Consider the following 19,047-nt stretch of genomic DNA (forward strand, 5'->3'; position numbering starts at 1 on the left):
AGATTTTAGTGAAAGATGAGGCTGGAAAGTTGGGTTTGGGCAAGATCAAATTTGAATTTGGACTCTCCCTAGTACATGGCAGGCAGTCATTCAAAGGGACTTGAGCAGGAGGGTGATACCATCAGAATTATACTTTAGGAAGCATAACAGCTGGGTGGAGGAGGATTTGCATGAGGAAAGGTTATACAGACACACCAGTGAGGAGGCTGTGTGGAGTGAAGAGGAGGAATAAGTGACTAAGCGAGAGGGCCGGGAGAGATAACTCAGCAAATAAACCTATATGAGAGTTTCAGGCAAAGAGGAAAAAATCTTGGCGGCCTATGAACAGGTGGCAACTGTAATAACAGTCTAGGGGAAGAGAGCCTGGTTTCCAGGGAAATGTGGTACTTTGGGTTTGAGGTGGCAATGGAAAAGAGAGTTGACCACCAGCAAGAAGTGAGCTGAAGCAGAGACCATGGTTGGGAGTTACAAACAGTGGAAGCTCTCCAAGGTGTGGGCCACTAAAAATAGAGAAGAGGACCCTCCTAGGCTGTAGGGCAGGGTTAACATTAAAGTTTGGAGGAAGAGAAACCCCAAAACAAGGCAGAGAAAGACAAGTTGGAGATATTGTAGGATCAGGAGAGTGTCAGGGAACCAGAGGAAGGAGAACAGTTCAAGAGCGTTGGTCTCAGTTAAGAGACTACAAAGGGGGAAAGCTGAGCTGGTGGCTCTGGACTCACCTTTGAACAGAGTTAAATGAAATTCCTCCCATGTAGGACAATGCCTTAAATCCAGGCTCGTTGGTTCAATACAAAATCAAGATCTCTAAACGGTAGGCATTTCCAAAGCAGTCCACTTTCTCACTCAGTATGAGTTAATTTCTTCCATTAACACCTGGTTGGTGCCTGAATGAGTTTACCCTGTCTGGGGATATAAGTTTTGTCATCTTTGACTTTCCAGTTCCAAGATTCTGTGTGTATGTGTATGAAAATCCTTAGTAATCTATACAATATTACACAAGCCTAAGTTCTATCATGGCTGTGTTTGAAGACAGAATGGAAACCACATTTTACTTTCGACTTACTTTTCTCTATCATATATATTTAAATTAAATTTTTTATTTTTTAAAAAAGAAATCCAGAAAATAAGAAAAACTGAAGGAAAAACCTTTCCGCCTTCCTTTTGCCCGTAAGATAGTCTTCCAGTTTCCTACCCAGGCCTTTTCCTAAGCATTGAGGAGGTGCCCAGAAAAATATCAGATGGATATACAAAAACATACTGTCACCAAAATTTTCCTAACAAGTAAGGCAGCTGCGGAAAGTCGGCCAGCATCAGGTCCCCTAGGGACCTGCAGCCTGGGGCTTGGTGGGGCCTGAAGAGGGGAAGAGCCAAGACCTGGAACTCGAGGTTTCCCGGGCCTCGGCCCTGAGTGGGCGATTTTCTTAAAAACTCGGGAGCGTTCTTCTCTCTTTAAATCCAGGCAACAAGGCAGGCATGTGGGTATCAGCCAATAACCTTAAAAGACGCGAACGTGTCAAAGGAGACACGGTTTATGTTCTAAAATAGCCACAGTATCTATCAGTGACATGGTTTACAGGAGAAACAGAAGGCAGGGCAAAGAGTAGGGATGTCTCTAACGTGGTAATTAAGGCCGTGTTTTGGACCCACATTCGACCGAGCCCCGGAGAGTACGAAGAACAATGTCTGCAGCGTTCCTGGTTCACAGGGGACTCGCTTCTTTGCCTTCTCCGGCGCCCCGGCCCCAGCAAGCTGCGCTCTCCGCCGGCCCGCCCCCACGCAGCCTTGCCCCGGGAGGATGGGGCGTTCGGGCGCCGCCAGGGCGGCAGAGAGCCCGGCGTGCGTCCCGAGCGCCAGGGCTCCCCGCAGCCCGGGGTCGAGGCTGGCCGTGAACTCAACGGTGCACCGAGTGCGCTCCCAGCCACCATCCGCCGCCGAGCGGCCGGGGCGCGCCGTCTGCAGCCGGCTGGACTGTGCGCGCGCGCCTGCAGGGTGTGTGCGCGCGCGCCCGTGTCGTGTGTACTCACAAAGGTGTGTTTGCTAAATCCACTACCCGGGTGTGCCTTCCACCTCGAGCCGGAGCACGCCCGGGCCTGGAGCGGGGTCCCGGTAAAGAGGCCGCGGAGCCGGCATCCCCGCCCGCGGGGCTGAAGGCGCGCGAGGGCGGGGCGGCTGCGGCCAGCTAGAGACGCGCGTCGCACAGCTGCGGGACAGGTTCCGAGCGCTCTGCGCGTTTTCGGACACTTTGGCAAGCTTGGAAGCCGAGACTGAGCGGAAGCTGAGACTCGCTCGGGGTTGAGCGTGCTGCAGACAGGAGAAGCAGCGGAACTGGTGCTCTTCTCCGCCTTGGTCTGCAAAAGTGAAATGGAAAACAGCCGACTACCGCAGCCTCCTCCCTCTTCTCCGGCGCCGCAGCCCGGGCTGGGGGTGGGGGGAGTTCCTCTGGGCTGACTGGAGGGGAAGCAGGCGGCCTCAGCCGCACCTCCTCCGCCTTCCTCACCACCCCAGTCCCCCGGGTTCCACGCCGCATTTCTTTGTTTTGAAAGCACCTCCTCCGCCCAGAGGCTTTTCCCCCGGCGGGCTGGCTCTGGCGGGGTGGGGGTGGGGCCTCGACTCAGGGTCCCGCCCCCCAGTTACCCGGACCCCTCTCCCGTGCTCACCTCCCATCTACTCTTCCCTCCCCGCAGCGACCCACGAGGCGCGTCCTCACTTGCGGGACATCAAAGGTAAGCAGGGAATTGGAGGGGGAAGTTGAGCAGGCAGGGGGCGCAGAGACCCATGCACCCTAGACCATGCCGGGCGGCCCGCCCCCTCCCCCGGGAACCCCGCCTGAGCCCCGCCCCCCGCGTCACAGCAGCCTGACATTCTCACAACCCATCGGGCACCCAACCCCACCGCCCCCGCTACCCCCGTGTCCGCGGAGTGCTCTATTTATGTTTCAGCCCAGAGATTTGCATAGGCCCCGCCCTTGGCCCTAGGTCCCCCTATCGGTGCCCCGCCTCGGCCGCGACGTCACGGCGAAGGCCCCACCTCTTGTGCCCGTACAAGGAGCGGCGGGCCCTAGATGGCAGCGTGGCGTCGCGGCGGCGTGTGCGTGTCGCGCTTCCTTGTGCCGTTTATAGGGTCCCGGCACTTCCGCTGTCGGGTTAGAAGCGGCGCGGTCATGGCGGAGCGCGGACAGCAGCCTCCTCCGGCGAAACGGCTCTGCTGCCGGCCGGGCGGCGGCGGCGGCGGCGGCGGGGCCAGCAGCGGCGGCGGAGGAGCGGGTGGCGGTTATAGCTCTGCCTGTCGGCCGGGCCCGCGGGCGGGCGGCGCGGCGGCAGCGGCGTGCGGAGGCGGCGTAGCGCTGGGGCTGCTGCCGCCGGGCAAGACCCAGAGCCCCGAGTCGCTGCTGGACATCGCGGCGCGCAAGGTGGCTGAGAAGTGGCCGTTCCAGCGCGTGGAGGAGCGCTTCGAGCGCATCCCGGAGCCGGTGCAGCGCCGCATCGTCTACTGGTCCTTCCCCCGCAGCGAGCGGGAGATCTGCATGTACTCGTCCTTCAACACCGGCGGCGGCGCCGCGGGCGGCCCCGGCGACGACAGCGGCGGCCCCGGCGGCGCGGGCGGCGGCGCGGGCGGCGCGGGCGGCGGCGGCTCCTCGTCCTCGCCGGCCGCCACCTCGGCCGCCGCCGCCGCTGCCGCCGCCGCCGCTGCCGCCGCCTCCGGGGCCGGGGCCCCGTCGGTGGGGGCCGCCGGGCCGGCGGACGCCGGCGACGAGACACGGCTGCCCTTCCGCCGGGGCATCGCGCTGCTGGAGAGCGGCTGCGTAGACAACGTCCTGCAAGTCGGTGAGTCACGGGGCAGTCGCGGGGTCGTCTGTCTGTCCGTCAGTCCCTCGGGTGGGGGGAGCCCGCCCCCTCCCCTCTGGGCAGCCCCTCAGCGCAGCGCGCGCCCGCACCCCGCCCGATGCCCTCACTGGCCGGGACAGTCGTCCTGAGCGAAGCGCCCATTTCCTCTCCGCCCCTCCCCGCCCCCTGTCTCCCCGGACGGGCCAGCGCGAGTGGGAAATGAATCAGCAGGACGCGCCCCTCCGCGGGGTCCGCCGGGTGGGTGTCGGGTGCCCCCGGCCCGCTCCGTTCCCCACCCTTCTCCCGGGGAGCACGTCCTGGAGAGCTGCTGACACGTTTTGGGGGGTGAATGTGGACAAAGGCGCGGGCGGCCGGCCGGGCTCCGGCGGAGGGTGTCTGTGGTGGGGCCGTGCGGGGCGGGGGAGGGGGCGCGGGCCGCACAGACAATGCCGGCCGGGGCCGAGCCGGCGGCCGGGCCGCGCTCTGCGCTATGCCTCGTCTCTCCCCTTGTCTGTCACTCGCAGGTCTTTCTCCTCTGCACCCCCCTCCCCGCCCCCTCCATTTGAGGGGAGGGAAATACATTTTAATGCCACTCGGCGGCCGCTCCTCTCAGGGCTTCGACGGGCTGGCGGCCGCGGCGTTCCGGGGGGCGGGGGAGTCGCTGCGGCGTCTGGGCTGGCCCGCGCGAGCTCCGCCGGCCGCCCCGGGATTTAAATGTCCTTCCCTCCGCGCCTCTCCGTCTCGGGGTGCGCGGGCGTCAGGCTGGACCCCTTTCCTGAGGGACCTCCCCTCCCGAGGACGCCCGCGAATCAAAGGGGGCGAGCCGGGCTCGTGGCAGCTGGCTGTCCCCCTTACCGGGGGACCGCGGCGTCCCCGGGGCTCCGGCCGGCGGAGTTCGGTTTGCACCGGGGAGGGGGCCGGGGATCGGGCTCGTGCGAGCCGCGGGGAGCTGCGACAGGCTGGGCGCTCGCGGCCGGCGGCGGCCGGAGCGCGAGGCGGAGGGGCTTCGCGTCAGCTCCCGCGTCCCTCCCGGCGCGACCGCCTGGCAGTCGGGCACGACCCCGCACTTTGTTCTCGTTTTCAGGTTTATTTGTGCCCCTTTCAGTTTTCTGTCACCCTCCGAAAAGGAGAAACCAAACAAAAGAGTCTCTTTATTTCTTTTCAGGGCATGTAAAGTAGAAGATATTTGACAAAGGCGAGAGAAGGACTTAAAGCTGCACAGCCCTTCTTTCTCTGACAGACCATGAGAGTTTTCTCAAATACCGAGTTTTAAAAGCTTTCTCTGTGCTCCCCGCACCCCCCACCCTCCAATGTGTCTTTCTGGTCAGATATTTTTTTTTTCCCCCAGCTGTAGTGCTGGGGATGTTTGAGCTAGACGGAAAAGAACAATGCTGTAGTGAAACTCGCCTTTCCTCGTATTTTTCTCCTGATTGCAAAACGGGCGTATTTTTCTACCCCCCTCTTATAGTGCTGTCTATTTAAATTGTGGTGGTGAACGCGGTTCCTAATGAATGGGGAGAGATTTGGCAGCATCACTGTCTCTGATTTTTAATTTAATCTTCTCTCTCCGTAGTCAGTTCCTTTTATCCTTCTCTTTGGGAGTCGGGTAGGGGTCTGGGTGGGGCCCCAAGAGAGAATTAAGATTTGTTTTAATCCTGTCTGGTTAATTTGAATTCTAATGCAATCTGGGAACGTGATTTTTCTGCATGGTCATTTATTTCTAAAGGCCGTCCCCAGTGTTGCCTTTTCTAGGTTAGACACCCTTTCCTTATGTCTGGAGTGGGGTTTAACTTCTGAGGCTATCCATCTATCCTTTAAAAAAAAATCTAATTAACATTCTTTCAAGTTATACCCCTCCTCCCCTTGTTTCCTGCCTGGTTGAAATGGATTGAAGCACATCCATGGTATCTCAGTATAACAAACTAGTTTGTGAGTTTTTATGGCTTGGCTGGCAATGCTGAGTTTTTTTTTCCCCCTTCTGTGCTTGACTCTGCTTGCAAGCAATGAGGAATGACAGGAGAGCGCACAGGGAGGGTTTCTTGGCTGATTGCATTTAAGCCAGGAATTCACTGTGAAAATAAAGCCAAGGGACGATAAATAAAAGATGCAATCTTCTCTAGGAGACAGACACACAGCGTGGGCCTTGCCTGCTTTCATTGGTGAAGAGGCCTGGGTGAGTTGTAAAAGAAAATAGTAACTTTCTGAATAGTCCCCAGAGGGGAAGGAGGCCACTGAATGGAGTTGGCAGTGGTTGATGTGAAGCAGGATGATGCTTCTCATATAGCTTGAAGAGTTGACCACCCCTTTGGAAACACTTACATGCGTGCTAAACAAGTGCTGTACAAATGGTGGGAAAAATTCTTTTTTCCCCTCTGTGTTCTGCCAATTTCCTTAACTTCCAAGTTGTATTACTTGTTGTGCCAGTCGGTGTAGAGATGGAAGGCTGTTAAATGCCTGGCAGCTGGCACTGTGAGATAGAAAACTTATGACCAGGATTTTATTTTTTTTCCCTTGATGGAGAACAGAGAGAGTGGCTAGATTAACCATCTAATTTAGCTCTAAGTGGTGGTTTGCATTGGAACTAACATGAAGCTTATTTTATAATTTTGTGATTTGAGATAGAAGTCTTTTTTGCTTTATAACCTGAAATGGAAAAGAACAAAATATGTGTTGATAGCATCATAAGCAGTTTTCTGGTATTGCAAAATTACAAGTTTGTTTGTACAGGAAATATCCATTGACTTTTGTAGAGATGACTAAATTATAACTACAATACAGACAGTCTAGTTGCTGGACTTTATTTTGCACTTACAATGTTGAAGATTACTTAAGAATTGAGGGGCAGAGAATTGGGACTTCCCAGTATTTAAACATACTTTCTTGGTTATTTTTCAGCCCCTAGATTTTAAGAAGAAGTTTAAAGGAAAAAAATTAAATATTTGAGTAGTAGTTGTAAGCAGTATTTAATTGGTGCAGAGCTGTTCATCAGTTGATTATGGGAAGTTTTAGAGAAAGCATTGTTGGCTTATTATTGTTAACTAACAATATATTGGAAGGGAGCTAATGCTGAAGGTGCTTGAATGTAAATATAATTGACAGTACTTGAGTAATGATTTATAGGTCACATACGAATTTTCCACAAAAATTTCGGCCTGAAAAGTGAGTAAGTGTTAGTCGCTCAGTCATGCCCGACTCTTTGCGACCCCATGGACTGCAGCCTACCAGGCTCGTCTGCCATGAGATTTTCCAGGCAAGGGTACTAGAGTGGGTTGCCATTTGCTTCTCCAGGGGATCTTCCTAACCCAGGGATTGAACCCAAGTCTCCTGCATTGCAGGCAGATTCTTTATCGACTGAGCTACAAGGGAAGCGTGGAAAAGAGCATCCCTAATGGGGTCTGAAACTTGAAATGTAAAGGAAAAGACAGATACAAGTTACTTGATTTAAAAAAAATCTCAAAGTTTCTGTAGGATTGAAAACATAAGGGACCAAGTTAAGCAACTAACTGGTGTAGTTGTTTGCAACATGTTTGACCAAAGGCTAGCAGATAATTCCTGAAATTTGGGGAAAAAGATGAAGAACTTGGTAGGAAAAATAGACATTTCACAAAGAAATGCAAATTATTAATAAATGTATTCATCTTCAAGAGACAAAAATGGAAAGCTGTTTTCATCTACTACACTGACTCACGGGTAGATATTACCCAGAATTGAGTGAGGAGTTGGGAGAATGGGATGCTGCCTCCCCGGATGCTGGGCGCAGTCTTTTTGTGTCATTTCTAGGAATTTATTCAATAGATTTATTAATATCAGTGCGCAGAGATGTTCAGTTCGGTGGGTGATGCTCCTTGTAGTATGGTTTGTAACTGAAAAGCTGGACTCAATCTAAATTTCTATCAGAGGGGAACTAAGAAGTACTCACTGGAATACTATGCAACCATGAAAAAACAAAGTAAATTTTTATATGCTGACATGTAAGGGTGACCACCATGTTTCTTTTGAAAGCAGATCAACTGTTCATATAGTACACTGCAGTATCTGTTGAAAGCAAAGACAGGCTCGCGTATTGGTGTTATAAAGATGTCTGGAAAGGCTATACAAGCAACCATTGAATAGTGATTATCTTTGGAGAAGGGGGCACAGTTTTGGGGAGAATTTTACTTTTCATTGTATTAACTTATGATTGGATTTTTCTTAAAATTAGAAGCATATATGTTTGTAATCTTAGAAAAATTATCCTTGTGCTTTTAATGAATGCATATTTTTTGTTTTGGAGTATGTGTTTGTGTGTGTGTGTCTCCTTTCTGAAGACCTTGTGTATACTTAGTTTTCTTTTTTTGTTTTGAAACACCATTTCCTTATTTGTGATTGAACAATCATTTAAAAGCAAGGAATGTCTAAACAAAACTAGAAACTAGTCTTTTGTAGAAGGAGGGAGCTGAGTTTTAAAAGGAGTTTTTTTTTTTTGCTGGTTGCTTTTGGGAGAAAAGTTATGTTAACAATGGTAAGCATTCTCATGGTCTTTTCAGATTTGTTATTTAAACTTCATGATTTAGGGAGTAGCAAGGCAGTAAAAGGGGATCAGTATTAGATACTAGATTTAGGATGGTTAAAATTTTCATCAGCTGACTTACTTGAGGCTAATTAGTTGGCCTTTGAGTATTTTGATTTTCTTTACAGACCAGAGATTATTGTATAAAGATGCGATTTTGAATGCACTTTCAGAGATAGATATTTTGTTTATTGATGATGGTATAGCTTATTGAATGTATTCCCAAGTTTAAAGTAATGATATAGAACAAATTTGAATCAGAGCCTATACTTGTTAAGTCTTTTGGTTAATGAAGAATTACACAAAAGAAAATTTGAAACTAATGCATATATGTATTTTTCTTTTATTGTCTTCCTCTCTGAGTTGTTTCATTTGCTTATAATTGATTTTTCGAAAGTATTTGAGCATCACATGTGCTCAGCATTGGTCTGAGGGAGTTTCAGTTTTCAATTTTAAGTGAAGAAAGCTTTGAATTTTTGTAATACTTAGTTTTCTGATGGTTAGTACTGGTCCAATGAAGAAATCTGAAGTGTTCATTTGGGAGACAGACTACTTTTCATAGCCAGAAGATTTCAACAGTACTGGAAGGTGGGAACTGCAGATTTGAGTTAAGTAAATACTTCTACTCTTGCTGCAGTCTTTAATTTCTTGCCATCTCCCATCTCCCCATTCTGAGTACACCCTGGAATTGAGGAATAGACCATCTCTTATTTTATTTCAACTGTGCATTGAGTTTCATCCTTTCTTCAGATGTGAAACTTGGATACCTTTCCTTTTAAAAACATCAGGATTTTTTGAGCAGACGAAGTCAGTATTGTCTTTAAGTATGTCCTGGCCAGTTGTTAAGATGTTTATCCGTTTTCCTTTATCATTGGCTTCTTTTCACAATGGGTAGTCAATAACTATCAATTCAAACTTTAAATGTTTCATCTGGAAAAATAACAAGCTAGCATGTCTTCTCTACTCAAAATCATATTAAGGGTTTACTTAAGAATGCATGATTTCAACTAGTAATATCTTTAGTGAACAGGATGGCAGTGAGGGAATGATGCTTTTTTTTAAAGAAAGTTGTCCCTTTTAAAAATTATACGAATGGGTCTGTACTAATTCCAGATACTGATGTGTTTTATATTTTTGTGTTAGAAAATCAGTTTTCTTCAGTGATGGAAAGTGAATTTGGTACCTTTATTTTAAGAAACTTACCTATGTGTATGATAAAACAAACTCATGTTGTGTTAGAAATTTTTATAGGGGCAATCATTAAACTTGATCTGCTGTTGACCTTCAACTGTTATATATTTAAGAGAACAGATATCCTACAAAAGAAGTCAGATTATAGGTAAGTATAAACTTCTATGAACAAAGCAGATTATAGGAAACTATTTTTTAAATGGTAGTAAATTACATAGAGCCCATAAAAGCATTTTTAGTTACCTTTCAAATTACTATCACATAGTTTGAAGAATGGTGATTTTTCCCAACAAAAACCTAATTTAATTTTCTTGGTTTATTAATTTTTGATATATGTAAATATTTGAACATTACTGTAAACTAGAAAACATGAGCCGTTTCTTGCTTTAAGTGAGTGGAAAGACTCATCTCCTGCCGAGAAATCAGTATCGAATGATAATTTGGAGAAATATGTTACATAGTTTAGTCCCATAAGAAGAGACTCTTGTTTCTCAATCCTGGCCAGAGTCTCAAAAATAAAGTGTATTAGTTAGATTTGTTTGGAAAGATCCGAGTATCTTTCCACTTTCTGCTTTCAGTGCCAGGTATTCTGCTGAGAATATGCTTTGTACATAGTTTTCAGTTCTTTAAAAATAGGATGCTTCCTTAATTTTTTTTGATCTAGAAAAGGAGGCCAAAACAAGCTTTGGAGAGAATGCAGTGCAAAATCTGCTTTTCATTTTGAACTTAAATGTTGACTTTCAGCTGATAGTAAGTAAACTCTGTTGCTAAGGGTATGCTAACTGAATTCTTAAGTGATAACTAGTTTTCTGTCAGCATATATTACAAGTATTTATTTTGTTATTGTTCAGCTGCTAAGTCGTGTCTGACTCTTTGCAATAAATAAATATATTTATGTGTTTATAGCTAATTTGATGTTCCCAAGTGAGCGAAAAGACAAATGAAAAGTAGGTGTCGTTTGAGTATCATTACCCTAAGCATATTTCAGTGACCCCTGTGTACAGGTGCATTCTTCTGTTTCTTCTTAAATATACGAACAGGTGAGATGTTGTTTTTATACAAAACTGTTGTGCGATAGTTATTATATACCTGTAGAGCTCTGGAGGGGAGAAGGAAATGGCAACCCAGTGCAGTGTTCTTGCCGGGAGAATCCCAGGGACGGGGGAGCCTGGTGGGCTGCCGTCTATGGGGTCGCACAGAGTTGGACACAACTGAAGCGACTTAGCAGCAGCAGCAGCAGCAGCAGCAGGAGCAGCAGCAGAGCTCTGGAGATTTGTAAAGATCAGTTCCAGCCTCTCCTGTTTTGCTGATGAGAAAACCATGGCACAGACACGTTGAGTAATTTGTCCTGATAGGTATAGTAAATTGCAAAGTTAAACGTGGAATCTCTGTTTTTCTACTCACGGACTGCCTCAGTTTGCTGGGAACATTTGGTAAATTTCAGAAAATCTCCAAAATCAGGACAAGCATATCTTGAATGTAAATTGTCTTAGATGTTAGAGAGATTATTTGGTTAACATTTCATCTAGTGTTATAAAAGTATTTTTTTTTCTAGATAGCATTTTAGTTTCAGACCAGATTCTGATGGCTTCAATTAAGCAGTGATTCTAGCCTTCTAGTTCATGCTAGTGTAAAACATTTGTAGACACTTGGACATCGTAGAGATGTTCTGTGATGAGATTAAAGTTCAGAAAAAGTTGGTTATTATGATTGCTGACTGTATGAAACTCTATTACAGTTGGTGTGATCTACATCATTGTATGCATACCTCCTTGTAATACAGAATTTACTGAGAGTTGAAAATACACAGAACAGTAGAAGTCAGTACCTTGTAGGAAATTCGTTTGCTCTGAACTTAATGTGCTTATGAAAACAGACTTTGTGTTTGGCCTGTTTCTGTGCATTTTTCAGTGTCTCTGTCAGTGGCGCCCCGCCCTCAGCATCAGTAAACAGCACTGTATCCATCACCCCTAGATGCACTTCTTTCATGTAATTGATGCGGCCTCAAAACTTTATCAACATCTCTCTTAAAGACCTTGTGTAATTTGGGGCTTTTCTTTATTTAACTGCACATAGTTTATGTTGAGCCTCTGAATATTCCTGTAACATTTACTAATAGTAATAATAATAATAATAATAGCAGTCACTTTCAGCACACTTAACCATGTGCCAGTTACTGCTCCAAGTACATTATATTTCTTAACAGCCCTGTGGAGTTAGGTGCTTTTATTATCCTCATTTTACAGATGAGAAAACTGAAGCACAGGAAAAAAGCACAAGTGACTTTTGCCCAAGGTCACACAGGCTGGTAAATTATGGAGCCAGACACAGCCTCTCTGGCTGGTACTCTTACTCTCTGAGTAATTTCACTCACGATGCATCATCATTAACTATTCTAGAAAGTTCATCTTTATGTTTATAATAATCTCTTGCTACTTTCTAGAGTGATTTTTCACAGTAGCCAGAATTTTAAATTGTGATCAGAGCTATGATTTTTAACATGTATTTTTAAAATGTGATTTTAAGATTTGAAAAACTGCATTTTAAAAAGGCCTTTGTGAGTTAATTTCAGCTTTGGAAGATGGTTGTGTGGGGTGGTTTTGACTGTCACTCACCAGACACTTCTCTAACTTTTGAAAAAGGAATATCTTCCGTGTTAGATCTAATTGCAATATATATGCCACATATAATTGTATCTTTTATAACTTTTTGAATGTTATGATTAAAACTTATACTATTTCTTATGCTAATAAAAAGATTTAATTTTCTTTGAAAATTGAAAGGATGTTAATTGGAAGGATGCAGGATAACCTGTCAGTACATTTAAACTCTTACTAACTGAAAAAGCTGATCAAATAAATTGGAAGCTCATTTAGTGAATTAATGTCCTTAAAATTCAAGTGACTCACTACCTGGTCCTACCGTATTTAACAGTCTGTCTGTTAAAGCATTTTTCATTGTTAGTTGATGTCAGATCTCTAATGTTAGAAGGTATTATACAGAAACTGTGCATAAGAAGATAGTACGTTGAATGAATCCACAGAAACAAGATTTAAGTTCTTTTAATTACATTAATACAATTTAGAATGCTATATGGGCCACCTTATAGCTGTTAAATATTTGCTGACTGTGATTAGCATTTTTATAAATGAATAGGTATTTTATTATATCAGTGTAAAGGGCAAAGCGTGGAGCCTCTTCTGGTGTCGCTATTGATTGGTAAAGGCTAGCAGAAGTTGAAGGCAATGCTGTAGACTGGTTATGTTGAGCCTTTGTTCCTGCTACAGCTTCTTATTAACTTATTTCTACAAAGAAGATGGTCATGGTTTTTCTAAATAAAATAAATACCTAAAATGCAAATATCATAAATTTGTAGTCAGATGTATGTGAGAGAGGACTTTTTTTTTTTAAGAAGTTTACCTTATTTCTTTATGGCTTTATTTTTTAATTTAAATTTTTTATTTCTTGGACCATGCAGTGAGATTGAACCCAGGCCCTCAGCAGTGAAATTGCTGAGTCCCAACCACCAGATTTCGAGAGAAGTCCTAGACTTTGTTTTTTTTTTTAAAGCATTCTTCAAGCTTCCTTTAACATTTAGGATTTTGAACTGTAGATACCATATTCTCATTCTTTCTTCCTTCTTCCCCATGATTATCACCTGTGTAGTTTTTGTCTTATCTTTTCTATGGACCATGGTAAAAAGCTGAGGACTGAAATGACCAATGGCTGCTTTGTGATGATGAGGTGAGACTTGAGGGTAGGAGATGGGGGAACCTCTGCACTCAGCCTGCCTCAGAGTTCCAGTTTCTTTCTTCATTTTGCTCCTTACCTGTTGCCGGTCCTCATTCTCTTCCTTTGCTGGGTGTGGGAAATGGAGTCGGGTAGTGAGGAACAGGAGAGCGTGGTAGGGAAAAAGACAAGAAATCCAAAGAGGTGGGACATACCAACCGAGAGAGTGTATTCCATTCCTTTCTTTGCCAGCTGTTGTCCTCTCCCCTTCAACCTCCCTTGATTTAGGGAAATAAAAGTTGAGGTCACAAAGACCTATGTGTTCCAGCTGCTTGGCTGCTATTTTTAGCCTGACCCTACATCAGGCTGGCACTGGGCCATGGTGGCATAGGGCCAGCAGATTGTGAGACTGCTTAACAAACCTCAGAAACTTAGCTTTTCAGTTATCAAACTGAACCAATTTTCGTATCTGTCCTGTGCTATGATATTCTACTTACCTCTACTTTTTTGAAATGGGACATGCATGTTTTTTAAGATTGATTTTGGATAGTAGTCGATACTACTATGATAATTACTTTAGATAGGAGAAAGATTTAAGGATTGCCTTATCAGGTCAGACTTCTGTCTTGTCCAATAATTACGGTTTTGTGGTGTCACCAAAGGGTATGAAATTAGCCTAATTTAAAATGCCTTGGGCATCTTTAAAATTGCCATTCCTGTTAAAGTTGTAGAGTCTGAATTGGTTTATATAATTATAGATGTCATCAGACACTTAAAAAAAAAACACATGTACTGTTTTTTTCTACAGTTGTCAGTGTTCTCTGCTGACACAGTTGTGTGTGTTTAGGTTTGGTTAATGCTGTAAGAACATGTGTAGCAAATAAAAAAGCTTACTATTTATTCTAGTAGGAAGTGTTGGTGGGTTTTGATTGAAATGCCAGTATCTGGGTCTAGATTCTATATACCCTAGAGCCAGTATCATGTGGATTATATTTGCGAAGTGAGTCTTAACTTTTGTATGTTAATGTGAATTTAAAATTTATTTGATTATCACTTGTACTCAAAATGAAAAATACGTTGTATTTGTTCTTGTATAATTTTGGAAAGAAGTGCAAAGAATACCACAGTGTGAACCTGTATCTTTGGAGGGGACTTTGGTGGGAAGAAGAGTATATTCTTTCCATAGTGGTACGTAGAAAACTTGAGGTTATGTTAGGGCTGATTTTCAGTGTACTGTGGACTGCACTGAATATGAGTACAATAGGGTGATGATTACTCACTCATTCAATGACTCCTGGTATAATGTACTTAGATTTGTTGGATGGCAGGATAACATTTAGTGCATTGATCTGATGCCCTTCTTAAGGTAACAAAATAATTCACCAAAATAGCTAGAAATAGAATCAAATGGATATTTTCTTCACTTTGTCTTTAAGGTAGTTTATTGGATGAATTTTGCTGAATTCACTGTTTTGAAATAAAGCTTAAGGCAAGAGATTTAGTAAAAGATGACTTGCTACTTTGAGTGAAAAAAATTTCATTAGGGGATATAATCAGAATGTCTTGGAGATACAGTACCGAGTACATTGAACTGTATCACAGTGTAGTAGTTATGCCACATGATGTCTTTCTGCAGTAAGAGGTTATGGTAGGTGTATTTTCCAAAAGTGGATTGGCGATAGATCCATTGATCCATCTGTGTATGTGTCTAAAGATAGGGGTGTGTGTGCATGCTTGTATATATGCACACATTTATATGTACATATTTATAATTTAATACAATGCTTAGAACACTGTAATCTACTGGATGGTCGTAGGTAAGTGATTATCTTATAGATCCTTAATGTAATTTAGATTTTATTTAGGTGAGTCATGTAAATGATGTCAGCTCCAGTTTAACTAAGAAGCTTGATTAAAACCAAAGCCCAGATGGTAGTTTGACTAGTGCTGTTTAAAGTCTTAGAAGCAGAGTGCGTAAATGACGTTCTTTACTGGAACTTGTCAGAGCAGTTTCTTTGCAGTTTTTGTGGATCTCTCTTAGCAATTTATTAAAAAGGCATTTTGTCTAAGCTGTTTGATTAAACAGCAGGAAATTCCAAAGTATTGGATAGTACTGCATTTTTGCTTTCAATGAGAGCTATTGCAGTGGGGAAAAATTTTTTTTGAAAACTTTAAAAATTTGTGGAAATTTTTATTTTAAAATTGACTTTAAAAACTCTATTTCAACAGTAATTTAAGTTTCATCCATGTCTCATGCTCATCTGTTTTCCTTAGTTTGTTTTCAAAGTTTATGATTTTAGATGTGTTAGAAAGAAATTGGTGATATAAGAGCCAGTGACTGAATTTATTCAAGATTCAGTGCGATGTATTAGGTCTGAATTTGCATTATGAGGGCTCTGTCAGTAAAGAATCCACCTGCAATGCAGGAGACCTCCTGTAGTGCAGGAGACCCGGGTTTGATGCCTGACTTGGAAAGATCCCCTGGAGAAGGAGATGGCGGCAGATTTCAGTATTTTTGCCTGGGAAATCCCATGGACAGAGGAGCCTGCAGGGCTACAGGTCATGGAGTCACAAAGAGTCAGATACAACTAAGCAACCAAAGACCACCACAGCATAGCTTAGCAGTGGCTTTGTCTTTTGATTTTGATAAGTCTTGAGACATCAGAGTTTTTGTACTCTTGTATGAATTTTATTTTTTGAATAGAAGAATATGGTTTGTATTTTTAAAAATTCTTTGTGTATATGTTGTGTGTGCATGCCTGTTTGTGTGCGTGGGTGCGTGTTGGGGTTTTGGGAAGGAGTAGTGATAAAGATAATTTATGTGGCGATGGGTTAAGGCCAGAGAGGCACGAAAAATTCAAGAAGCCATGTTCAAATATAGAGGGTCCCTTTCCTCCCCTGGTTTCTGGAAAAGCACTGGTCTGCTTATGTAATGTTATAAAAAATGTATTTTTTACTTACTTCTCCACCCTCCCTCCCATATTCTTCCTGTTAAAAACTTTATTCAGAATGTAATATGTGCAGTGTATAATGGCTGTCTTATGGTGGTTTTATGGATGGATTGGCTATTGCATCTCTAAAAGGCTGCTTTTTAAAATTTACTCCTTGAGTTGAGGTTCTTCTCTTTACAGTTGTGGAGTAACTCGTTTTCTCTTTATTTTTGATTTGCCTTTTTATCATTTAGAATTGAGCTTTGAATCCGGCTCTTTCAAGAAGTCTTATTTGTTAGTAAACCTAGAAAATTCTGTGACTTAACTTTCAAGATTCTATGTCTTGCCTTTAATAACCCTTACCCAGGAAATCCAGAACTGTTGTACTGTTTTAAAAAAAGATGTAATAGTAAATCAAAGGGGTTATTTTGGAGACTGACACTGGCTTGTCTGATTCATGATCTTTTCCAAACTTGAGAACACAGCTGTGGGACTCAGCTCTAATGTAAAAGTTGGAAAAAATGAGGGATAGATTCTTATGAGAAATTACTGTGTGTAGAATTATAGATCTCTAAGCATCTTTTACAGAGGGGGGTACTAGTTAGGTTATTAAAGAACATGAAGTGCTAAATGTAAAAGTACTCTGCCATATATTGTTACAGGAGCATTTTGAGTTTGCTATTGTTTAATATATATTTCTAGTCATGTTTTTTGGGGTGAGAATTATAGAGTATTTAAATACAAAGTCCCCTTTTAGAGTTGAAAGATAAATCTGCTTGAGTGAAAAAAACCCTGGCAAATTTTAAATCCAGGACAGCCAACTATTAATAGTGCCAGTGCTGTGTATATAGTAGATGTCGAAATGTCCCTTAAATGAATGGTAAGCTTAGATTATATGCCAGTATTTTTGTGTGCACCTGTATGAAGTTCTCTTAAAGAAATATTTCCAAGCTCCAGTTTTTGTTTGACTTTCTGAATCAGAGTTATTAGTCTTTTATGAGGTATTTTGAATAGGAATAGGACCATAAGATAGGAAAGTTGGTTTTAAAAACTTGATGTATTATCATCAGTACATTTCTACAAAGACCATGTAAGGTTTCTTTCTTCCTTTTCTAATTTGAGGGGATTTTTTTTCCCCAGCTTGTTAACTTAACAGCATCAGCCAAAAACCTATTCTGAAAGCAGCTTATTTATTAGATGATTCCAGCTTCCAAACAGAAGATGATTTGGGCATTCCTATGTAGAGCAGTACTTTTGGGTTACCAAAGAAAATACCTTTGAATTTTAAATACCTTTGAATGATTAAGAGATTGCTTTTTCCTTTTATTTGATGTTTCACTTTTTAAAGAAGTTGGCAAAAATAAATTTAACTGGTTTCTTAAAACTTTTTTTCAGATGACTTGTAAAGCACATACAACTTCAAAACATCCCATAAGATCTTACACATTGTAAAAAGACATTCATTAATTAGTAGGAGTGTTTATTAAACTAGTCTACAAAATGCTGATGACTTTCTCTTGACATAGAATTTCCTTAAGATTCAATACTGCAGAAGATGGGACACACCAGGCAGTTTTTGGAGCAGTAAGGGTGTATTCCCAGTGCTTGGCTTGTGAAAGGCGGATCCAGATGGTGAGAGACCACATGTTCCCATTTGCCCAGTCATTCTTGTGCCTCTTTGGCTAGCATAATCAGGAACAGTGACCTCTTTTACACATTTTCCGGTTCAGCTGATAACATACATGATTACTCTAGCCATATATCTTGTTTTTCAGAAAGAAGGGGACAATTAATAAATCAGTTTAGAATTACATTCTGTGCATGCACGTGCTAGAGCGTGTGTGTAGAGACAGGAAGGGAGGGAAGGGTGAGTTGTTCAGGACAGAAGGGAGACCTCTGGCTTATCTTTGGTCTTTATCAGTGGGTTCCACTCACTGTTTGTCAGACAGGACACAGATGCTTTCTTTTTGCATTCAGTCCAGTTCAGTCGCTCAGTCGAGTCCGACTCTTTGCGACCCCATGAATTGCAGCACACCAGGCCTCCCTGTCCATCACCAACTCCTGGAGTTCACTCAGACTCACGTCCATCGAGTTGGTGATGCCATCCAGCCATCTCATCCTCTGTCGTCGCCTTCTCCTCCTGCCTTCAATTTTTCCCAGCATCAGGGCCTTTTAAAATGAGTCAGCTCTTCTCATCAGGTGCATCAGGTGACCAAAGTATTGGAGTTTCAGCTTCAACATCAGTCCCTTCAATGAACACCCAGGGCTGATCTCCTTCAGAATGGACTGGTTGGATCTCCTTGCAGTCCAAGGGACTCTCAAGAGTCTTCCTCAACACCACAGTTCAAAAGCATCAATTCTTCGGCGCTCAGCCTTCTTCACAGTCCAACTCTCACATCCATACATGACCACTGGAAAAACCATAGCCTTGACTAGACGGACCTTTGTTGGCAAAGTAATGTCTCTGCTTTTGAATATGCTATCTAGGTTGGTCATAACTTTCCTTCCAAGGAGTAAGCGTCTTTTAATTTCATGGCTGCAGTCACCATCTGCAGTGATTTTGGAGCCCAGAAAAATAAAGTCTGACACTGTTTCCACTGTTTCCCCATCTATTTGCCATGAAGTGATGGGACCGGATGCCATGATCTTCGTTTTCTGAATGTAGAGCTTTAAGCCAACTTTTTCACTCTCCACTTTCACTTTCATCAAGAGGCTCTTTAGTTCTTCTTCACTTTCTGCCATAAGAGTGGTGGCATTCACCAAAAAGAAGCAGTTAATGAAGAGACTTTCCATCTCCATGGGTTTGATACATATTCTCCCCTCC

The 19,047-nt window shown here is 43.7% G+C and overlaps 1 protein-coding gene across 1 annotated transcript in view; it reads left to right on the forward strand.

Annotated features, from left to right (window-relative positions):
• Positions 1-2,974: 2,974 nt before the first annotated feature.
• Positions 2,975-19,047, forward strand: part of ZSWIM6 (zinc finger SWIM-type containing 6) — a 211,923-nt gene continuing 195,850 nt past the window's right edge. The window contains exon 1 of the mRNA XM_086361862.1: positions 2,975-3,824. Within this exon, the coding sequence (XP_086217988.1) occupies positions 3,062-3,824 (763 nt within the window). The 5' untranslated portion in view covers positions 2,975-3,061. The remainder of the gene's footprint in view (positions 3,825-19,047) is intronic.

Source organism: Bos grunniens, chromosome 20, assembly GCF_055505025.1.
Source record: "Bos grunniens cultivar Pamir isolate PY7600 chromosome 20, Bosgru_T2T1.0, whole genome shotgun sequence".
Classification (NCBI taxonomy): Eukaryota; Metazoa; Chordata; class Mammalia; order Artiodactyla; family Bovidae; genus Bos; species Bos grunniens.